This window comes from Coffea eugenioides, chromosome 2, assembly GCF_003713205.1.
Source record: "Coffea eugenioides isolate CCC68of chromosome 2, Ceug_1.0, whole genome shotgun sequence".
NCBI classification, from domain to species: domain Eukaryota; kingdom Viridiplantae; phylum Streptophyta; class Magnoliopsida; order Gentianales; family Rubiaceae; genus Coffea; species Coffea eugenioides.
In genome coordinates, this window is record NC_040036.1 from 60153218 (window position 1) to 60163499 (window position 10282).

At 42.4% G+C, this 10282-nt stretch overlaps 1 protein-coding gene across 1 annotated transcript; it reads right to left on the reverse strand.

The window, feature by feature from the left end:
• Window positions 1–1949: 1949 nt before the first annotated feature.
• Window positions 1950–5372, reverse strand: LOC113759985. Its single transcript, XM_027302565.1, has 2 exons — window positions 4122–5372; window positions 1950–3881 (listed from the first exon to the last, which is right to left on the reverse strand). The coding sequence occupies exons 1-2, from the start codon at window positions 5370–5372 to the stop codon at window positions 1950–1952; spliced, it is 3183 nt and encodes a 1060-aa protein (XP_027158366.1).
• Between the last annotated feature and the right edge of the window lie 4910 nt (window positions 5373–10282).

Here is a 10282-nt window from a genome sequence, read left to right on the forward strand (position 1 = left end):
AAAATTAGAAAGTTTTTGTGTCAAAATACAATTTACAAAATAAAAGAAATCTAAAATTTTTGGGCCACAAAAAAATTACTCAAAAGATTAGGGGCCAAATTACAAATTTTGATTTCTAATTTAAGAAAAATACAAATAAAACAATTTGGGTCACTTTTTAATATTTGGGCCATAGTACTTTGACCTAAAAGAAAACAATGCAGATTGTCTTGTTGAAAAAAGCAATAAACTCAATTAACTAAACAAAGACATTGGGCTTAAACTCCAAACCCAGAACCAAATCCAACAAAAAGAAAACACAAACCCAAGCAAGAAACAAACACTAGCCCAATGTTTTAAAAGAAACAAACCCATCTTTTTTTTTTTTTTTTCATCATCTTCTTCTTCATTATCTATCACACTTGCAACTCCTCGCCAGCGACCATGGCAATGCCAATGGTGTCATCAAGATATACCTCCTCACTCAAATTTTCATGTAGAATCCATTTCTGCCCTTATTTTTTTTGCAAAAAATGAACTAAGAATGCCCAAACAAGCAATTTACCGCCGGACAATTATTTTTAAAACTCAACCAAACCATCACCAACATTCATGAAAAATATAGCAAAATAAATCTTTGGGATCCCTTAAGACACTCACAGTTGTAATTTTTTTTATTTAAAAAAAGCATGAATAAATGACATTATGAGCCAAACAGCCCCTACTTGGAAAATTATATTTTGCTGGGTTTTTGCTTGAACTTAAAAAAAAAAAAAAATCAAGCTCATAGTCATAGCCATGCTTTATATCAAACTAACTATTCCAACAAACAAAGTGCAAGAGATTCATTTCTTCCACCAAACTTTCATAAAAGCATTTTATCAAACAGGTTGTGGGTTATAAGAAACATTGATTATTTTGCAAGAATTTTAAAGAAATCAGCCTCAAATTTTTTGCAAGAAATGAAACTTAGTCCAAACCCCAAGCTCCAGATATTCAAGCAGCAACAAACATCAAACAAAGAAGCTTAAAAGCACGAAAAATATAATGTAGCATTTTTCACAAAATAAACTAAGTACTAGAAGCAAAGAGGATTGAGGAGTTTTTTTTTCTTTTTTTTGGTACCTTCAAGAAAATTTGGATAGTGGTGGTGATAGATTTCCAGCAACAACTTTCTTCCTTTTCTCCATTTTCTTATCCTCTCTTTTTGTTAGCTTGTGTGTGTTGGTGACTGTAGTGTGTGTGACTATAACAACTTGGGAGAGGGAGAGAGGAAGTCGAGAGAGAGAGATTTGTGTTAGTGTGTGTGTAGACACCAAAATTTGATTTTTAGACTTATTTTTTTTTTATTTTTAACAATAACCTTTATTTATACCAAAAACAGGTACAAGAGATTTAGAGATTCCTAGCCCCTATTCAAGCACTAATCTAAAAGACGGGACTTGAGCGACGTCCATAGCAATGCACCCCCGAACCTCTCTTGGTAGGAGCTGCGGTGAATCAAAAACCTTACTCGGACAACCTTGCAAAGCAGCTAACCTATCTGCAACCCCATTTGCTTCCCGGAATATGTGCCTAAACGACACAGCAACCTGATCCAACAGGCGGCGAATCCGCCGTAGCACACTGCAATATAACCAACCTCCCAGTACCGATGATTTAACTAAGGACACAAGCACCGCCGAGTCCACCTCCACTAGAACCCCTCGTAATCCCCTGATCGCACACATTAACAGCCCCTCTAATACGGCCAAAGCCTCAGCATGCAGCACTCCTTTGTCCCCAAACTCCTTATAGAATGCAAAGATAACTCTACCATGTGAGTCCCGTAACACTCCTCCTCCATTAGCCTTCCCGTTGACCACACTCGCATCCGTGTTTAGCTTGTATTGCCGGGCCGGAGGCATTGCCCAGGTTACCACCACCGGTCGCCGTTTACGGGCTGTACCTGATGCTAACCGTGCCCACTCTCAATCCTGGTCACCCCGAAACTGTACCTTATCCAGCCTATTTGCTCTGCCCAGGTCGTGCAAGAAGTTGCCAACCTCCACGATGACCCCCCTTGCTGAAAAAACCTGGCCTTCGAACCGTGCCTTATTTCGTCCCCGCCATATGAACCATGTAATCACAAACGGTAGGACACACCGAATATGATGAGCAGGGATGCGAGTCAACGAAGTGGCCCACATCCTCCAAACAAGCTGAATATCATCCGGAGTGGAGTGCAGAATGCCGAACTTACTTGCAAAATGTCCCCAAACCTCACTCGCTATTGGTCCATTAACGAACAGATGTGGCACTGATTCCGCCTCTTGAAGACAGCATGAGCACCTGGACACCACGGGCAGTCCACGTCTTCGCATCACCGAGTCCAAGGGTAGAAAGTTGTTCAACAGCCTCCAAGCAAATAGTGAAATTTTTAACGGTGTACCCTTATTCCAAACCCATTGGGCCAGTGGCAATATGGTTCGACGTTGCCGGCACAACTCCCAAGCCGAAGTTAAGGTAAACTGCCCTGACGCCGATGTCGCCCACAAGATATGATCCTGCCCCTCCAGGTCAAAAGGAATGTCCACTATCAAATCCACCAGATTGGCCGGGAGCCAGTGGAGAAGTCTGCCCCTGTTCCATCCGTCCCTATCTAGGAATTCTGCCACCAAAAAATGGGGTCTGTCACTCTCCTCCGGAACCAATGCAGTTAAAGGGCCCAACTCGCACCACGTGTCCAACCAGAAATCTACCATTCCCGGGCCGAGACTCCATGAAATTTGCGCCTCCGCCACTTCCCGTATACCTAGCAATCGCTTCCATGTACCAGTCGGTCTTGTTACCGCCACTTGCAACGGGTGCTGGTCCCCAATATACTTGGAGTACATAAAATCCGACCACAAGGAGCCCCTTTGGCGTAGCCTCCACCACAGTTTATGCGAGAAGGCTTTAACCATGTCCTCCAGCGACCTAACCCCTAACCCACCTTCCTCCGTGGGAAAACACAGCTTCTCCCAGGACGCCCAATGCGTTCGTTTGTCTTCCCTGGATTTATCCCATAGGAATGAGTTGAATAATCTTCCCAGGGCAACCAACACTGTCTTGGGGGGTTTAAGCACCTGTAGCAGATGAAGCGGCATGGAATTCAAGACATGTTTTATAAGAATCAATTTGCCGCCCATGGACAACAACTTCCCGCTCCAGTGGAAGATCCGTGCCCTCACTCTTGCAAGAATCCCATCAAAAGCAATAGATGAACAACGGCCTCGGGAAATGGGGACACCAAGATAAACCATCGGGAAAAATTGCCTCTGGAAGCCCAGAATGCTAGCCACCAGCTCCACCTGTGTCTCCGACACCCGAGAGGAGCACACGAAGCCACTTTTTGCCACATTAATCTTCTGTCCTGAATACTGTTGGTATCGTTTAAAGAAGTCATTAATGGCTTCTAACGTCTCCCGTGCAAGCCTGGTAAAAATAATGACGTCATCGGCGAATGCCAGATATGGAATCTTAATTCCGCCCGCCTGGAAAAACCTGTGTCTATCATGCCGAAACAGGGAATAGAGCCCTTTGCCAAAAAATTCCGCCACTAGTACAAAGAGGCCAAGAGAGATTGGATCACCTTGTCTGACCCCTCTCGTTGACTTGAAGAATCCAGCCGGCTCCCCATTAACTAGCACTGAAAACCAATTATTGGCGACCAAACGAAAGATCAGATCAACTGCAGGTTCTTGGAAGCCAAAAGATCTAAGCATGAACAAGAGGAAGGACCACTCCACTCGATCATATGCCTTCTCCATATCAAGCTTCAACAAGAGGTTCGGAACCTCCAAGCGACGGTCCAATTCGTTGGCATGTTCTTGCGCCAGGAGAATGTTATCCACTATTTGTCGGCCCGGTACGAAGCCAGACTGCCAAGGAGAGATCAATTTGGGTAGGAGGAGATTCAGCCTATTAGACACTAATTTAGATATTATCTTAGAGCTTACATTACATAAGCTGATTGGCCTGAAATCTTGCTACCGAGTAGCCCCCTGAGTTTTGGGTATCAACACAATCAATGTACTAGTTATTCCTTTTGGCAGCCAACCCCCTCTAAAATAATCCTGGATAGCAGCCACTAAACTATCCTTAATTATCTCCCAGCACACCTGGTAAAAGCCTGACCCAAAGCCGTCTGGACCAGGGGCACTATCTGGACTGATCGAGAACACCACTTCACGCACCTCATCCGTTGTGGGCAGAGCCAATATACTCTCATTGTCCCCCTGAGACACCTGTGGGAGAGTGAAAGGCAAACATGGCTGCCGATCAGTATCCCTATCCGAACTAAATAGCGCTTGGAAAAATGCTGCTGCCGAACTCTTAATGTCCTCTACCTCAGTCAGCCACTGCCTCGTCGCACTCCGAATCCCTGAAATGTAATTCGAAGCCCTTCTTTGCCGAACCACAGAATGGAAGAAGGCCGTGTTCGCATCCCTCTCCTGAATCCATTTTATCCTTGACTTTTGGCGCCAAAACCCACACTCAACGGCCAACTGCTTCATATATGCCGCCCTAGCCTCATGATAAACAATCTTCGCTTCCACAGTTCTCCCCGTATCATATTGCATTTCAGCAGCCCGCATATCCCTCTCAAGCTCCGCCACCCGGGTCTCTATATTCCTGAAAACCTCTTTGTTCCAAACCTTCAGCTTGCTCTTCACCCCCAACAATTTTTGAAAAAACTCTGACATCGTACGTGAAGGACCTCCCCCTCCCCATACCTCTTGAACAATCCCAAGAAAGGAACTGTGACGGGGCCACACATTGAGATACCTGAATGCCGATTTACCCTGCCGTCCTGAACCACACTTGATCAGTAAAGGCGCATGATCTGATCGTCCCCTGGACAAGTGTAACACCCGTGTCACTGAACACATCTCAGCCCACTCTTGATTAATCACCACTCGATCCAATCGGTGCCATACCCTCCCATTCGTCCAGGTGTATTTTGGTCCTTCGAATTCTACCGTAGTAAGGCCACAATGAAAGAGAGTCTGATTGAAATCCTCCATATGACGTGTATTCGGTGCTGCACCCCCAAGCCTTTCTGACGCCTCCGTGATTATATTGAAATCCCCAGCCACCATCCAGGAGCCTTGTCTCGAAGACGCCAACCTCTCCATGGCACTCCAGAGAGGACGTCTAGCCACCCCAGTACATCGGGCATAGACCGCAGAGAAGAAGAACGACCCACCTGGAGAACTGATCTCCATATCCACTAACTGCTCCGCCAGCGTGCTGAAGGTGATGTTGAGAAGAGGATCCCAAAGAACCCAAATCTTACCCTCCGCCAGGGAAATTGCTGATGGGAAACCCACCAATCTTTTGACATACTCTAGGCGCCCTTCCTCCGACATAGGCTCCAACAAAACCAAAAGTTTCACTTGATATTCTACTTTTAATTTTTTTAAATACCGAAGTGAATCCATCTTAGACGCACCTCGTATATTCCAGACTAAAAAATTAAACATTCCTAGCATTAGCATTAGAACGAAGGGCATACCTATTGCGAGTTTCCCCTGCCCTCATGCTTGACCGTGGGTGCCTGCCCATATGTGCCGCCTCCCCCACGATACCCAAGTGTGGCAACCTCTGCTCCTTTGACACTGTAACCTCTGCGGATTCCCTCCAATTCGGCTCCATCCTACTCGAGTGCCCCAATCGCTCAGTCAACTCCTGCTGCATGTCCCTTAGGTCCTGGTGCCGCAACTCAGACTTATTTGATTCAATTTTAGGTTTTTATTTTATTTTATTTTGTTTTATTTTATTTGTTTATATTTCGTGTCTCTCATTTTATTTTAATCAATTTAAGAGCATTTTACACTAAATTTCAGAAAAAAAAAACAAAAAGGAAAAGGGAAAAGTAAAAAATGACAAGTGGGGAGGCATGCATTAGGACAAGTGTCCCCTTTATGTATTGGACAACTAAGCACTTAAGGGATTAGATGTTAGACACTTGGAGGCCTAAGATTTGAAGGAAAAGAAAAACAAAAAGAAAAAAGAAAGGAAGGGGCGGCTAGAGATTTTTTGGGGAAAGAGAGACAGCTTGAGGGGGTTTTGAAGACGGCTGGGGAAAAAGGAAAAACCGAGAGTTGAGGGTTTCGTCTGAGAGATTGGGGGTAACGGCGGAAAAGAAAAGGGGAGAGGACTGACGGCTAGAGAGAAACCAAGCAAAAGCAAGGAGCTTTCGGGCTGGAGTGAAAAGGAGCGGAGTGATTGAGAGAATTTCAAGAGAGGTCTGAGAGCAAAAAGGAGAGTAAAGGGGGTGAGTGTGTGACGGGGCTGGAGAGGGAGAACTGAGAACTGGACAGAGAGGAAGAGAGGGATAAGGAGTGACAGCTGGGGACGGCTGAAAAAGGGAGAGGGCCGAGAGAGGAGGAGACCGAGGGAGTTTCGTCGGAGAGCCAAAGAGAAAAGAACAAAGCTAAGAAAAGAGAAAAGGAGAGAACTTGAGAGCTGGCCTGGCTAGAACAAGAAAAGGGAAAAACAGCACAAGGGGGCTAAGGGGAGAGCTTTAGGGAAGAAACGAGAAACAGAGAAAGGAAATCTGGGTGGCCAAGGGAGAAAGGAGATAGCAAACAGACGGCTAGAAAATCTGAGTAGAGAGAGCTAAGAGGGAATAGAGGCTACGGATAAGAAACAAAAACGAAAACCAGAAGAAGAAAGCTTCGGGTAATGACGGAAGGAAAATTGCAGGAATCCCTTCTGCAAAAGTTCAGCCCGGCTGATGAACTAGCCTACTTTAGGACCAGATTCCTGTTTTGATTCTAGCCTTCTGAAGGATCTTTTGATTTCTGCGCACTCTTGGGAGGCCATAGAGGAAATCTCGTTCACAAATCTCTGGGAAAAGATCACGGGAAGACAGCTAAATCAAGAGCCAAAGTGACGGCTTCATCAGCGTGAAGTTCTGCGGCAGCGACGTCCGCGATTTCATTTTTGGAATCAGCAGCGCTTCCTGGCATTTTCCACTCTCAACTAACCACATAATCATCCTCAGGTAACTTTGGCCTCTTCTTTTATTCATTTTACACGGCTTTCATGAAGATTCTAGCTAGCTAGACATGGGTTTTGGGTTGTTTTCACCGTTTGATGTCATTCAATGACAACGTTCATCTTTCTGTCGCATTTGGTGGTTGTGATTGGTTATCTGCTTGATGTTTTCTCTTCGGTCATCCGATACAAGTCTCGGTGATCCTTTGATGCGGCCGAAATAAGTAATAAAAATCAGGAGAATTTGCTGGCATGTTCCCATTCTGAATCGTTTTTGCTTGTTCGACGTTTTCTGGTTTCGATTGCTGAAGCTTTTAGTTTGATTGAGGTCTGTGACTCGTGGTTCAGTTGATATATCATACGCGCGTTTGTCCCAAGTTTGTTTTCATCTTTGCTGCATTTTTCCTATCCAGTGGCATCATGGTATATGTTGGAAATGGATAATCGAATTATGAGGTGAGGTTAAGTTATTGCATTCGGATTTGATTTGATTTGAGTCACTTAGCGACAATGGGTTTTGGTTGAATGAGAAAACTTGGAATGAGCTTTGAATGAGTTGTTTGTTTGCATGTTCAATCCAGTGTCTTTATCATGGTTTTCTGGAATGGGTTTTATCATACTTTGATTGCTGGCTGTGCTTCGTTTCTTTCTTTTGCTATTATTTCCTGCGTCCCTGGCAGTCACCAATCCAGACTTTCTGTTTTAGTCTTGTAATAAAGGTGTGATATTTGAATGGGGTTGAATGATTGGGAGTGGTACCTTGTGGAATTTGATGTTTGTTAGTGATGTTTTGGGTTGGTGAATGCCGCATATTGTAATGATATGAAACCAGAAAGGAGAAAGTTCCAGCAGCTTCATGATCCTATCCTAAGTTTCCTTTTGTAAGTTAGATGTCAAGTTCCAATGGATTCATTCTTTAGATTGGAGCTTTTTGATGTTTGCTTGAAAAGGTTTTGCTCAAAATTGTCTTTAAAGGCTGAAATCTGCAAAAGAAATGGAAGTCGCAGCTTGTTTCGTTGCTCAGGGGCTTTATCAGCTTGTCCAAGTTTGTTGCCGAACGTTTTTTCGTAGACTTTGCATGAGCTTGCATGAAAATTCTCTGAAAATTGCACTTTGGCTTTCCAAGTCTCCCTTAGTTCTACCATGGCCCAATTAATTGAATTATTTGATCAATCGTGTCACTCTATAATCTTAATTGCTGTTGGTATGTTTTGATATGATTCTTGGATAGATTTGCAAGGAGTTTTAGGATGAATTCAAAGGGTTTCAAGAACTCTATCTAGATTTATGGGGTAATTTGACTTTATGTGGAATTTTGATGTTTTGGTGATTTAATCACAATAATTGGGTCCTTATTTAATGAATATGGGATGTTTAGGCATCTAAATGCTTTTAACAATTCAATTCCATATCTATGTGATTATTTGCGATGCCTTGACCCTTTCTTTTATTTTGGAGGGCAAACAAGTAATTTCACTCCATTAGGGCCCCAACTCAAGGGAGGTACATCCTATTCCTTATTTTTTTTACTTTATTTGACCCTATGTGTACTTATGTGATTTATGTGTTTAATTGCTTGCCTTTTGACTATTTTCATTTTATTTATTTATTCGCTTTAGTCGTCTTAATTTCGTATATTTATTTTAGTTCATTTTGATTATTTAAAAGGCATTTAAATGCCAAGTTGTAATAGTTAGGTTTATTTTATTTATTTTTCCCCCATTAGATTGTAGTAGGGCCCCCTCAAATGTAATAGATAGGGTTATTTGCTTTCTTTTTGCCTGTGTGATTTGCATGCTTGCATGCTATGTGTTACCGCTTTCTTATGACATTGCATCTAGATATCATGATTATGTGTTATGTGTTTATGTGATATTATGTGGTTACATGCTTTTATTATATTTCACATGATTAATTAGTTATGATTAATGTGTGGCGTCATCACACTAGTCCAACGCTAGTTGTGATTCATTTCTCGATACCACACTAGTCCAACGCTAGTTGTGGTTTCCTCGTTCGATTTCTCGCTAGTCCAACGCTAGTGAGAAAGTAGAAATATGGGCTAGTCCAACGCTAGACCCTTAGGAGCCCTTCGCGCGTTAGATCATGATTGTGTGATAAAATCACTTCATCTCATGCATATCTTTACTTTCTAGGGTCTCTTTCACCATGTTGCATGACACTTTCCTTATATATGTATACCCCTTCCCCCATATTTTCCCTTATATGTATATTACTTGTCCCTTTTGTATGAAACATGACATCAGACTTGCATTTCATATAAGCATTAGAATTAGGTTAAACCATTTGCTTGATTAGATAGGAAAACCCCCTTGAATATGAGATATGGACGAGTTTGACTTTCTAGCCTTAGCACGCTCGTATTCCCTCAATTAAAAGGGAAAATTGAGTCACGAACATTAGTCCCCCGCATCCGACATAATGCACACCTTTAAGACATGTATATTTCTATAATTATTTTATCCTTTTTTCCTTTCTTGTAGTCTCATATTTTTGCATTATTCGTGACTTCTCCAAAGAGTCACTATTGGGCGTCACAATTAATGTGATTGGCACCATTCAAGCTTTGAAGAGAAATTTTGCCCCCCGATGTCCCCTAGGTCTAGGGTTTGCATTCATATAGTACATCCAAATGTGATAAATCTTTAGGTTAAAATAAGAAAATCTTTGACTAAATCGCGCAACTAGCCTTGGCTAGGTTGAAAGGGTGCCTTGGATTCTTATCCTTGCCTTCCCTTTCTTCAAATGTGACTCCCGAATCTTTTTCTCTGATTTTCGTAGATTTGGGGTCGTTCAAAAAGGGTTTCCTACTTGTTTCTTTAAAAATTCATTTTTAGGTGACTTGGTACACCTTAACTCTATACCAAGTGGCGACTCCATTTTTCATTCAAAAAACCCTTTTTAAAATATATTTTGGGTCAAATCGTCGCATTTTCAAGTCCCATTTAGACCCATGTTTTTCATTTTCTTTTTAAATCAAAAATTCATTTTCAATCAAAAAATTGAATCAAAAGCCATTTTTCTAAACTCATACTTTTTTTTCTTTTCAAAAAATGGGGCGCGACAGCTGGCGACTCCACTGGGGACTTAGAGAGTCCGAGCAAATTTGATTTAGTCAATCTTTTTCTTCTTTTAACCTTTCCATATATCGCATTTGGATGTTTAGGGTTGCATTTTTCCTTTTTAGGAGTTTTGCATTTTGCGCGTTTCCATTCACTTCCTCACCCATTTGCACACGATTGATTTGATGGATGAA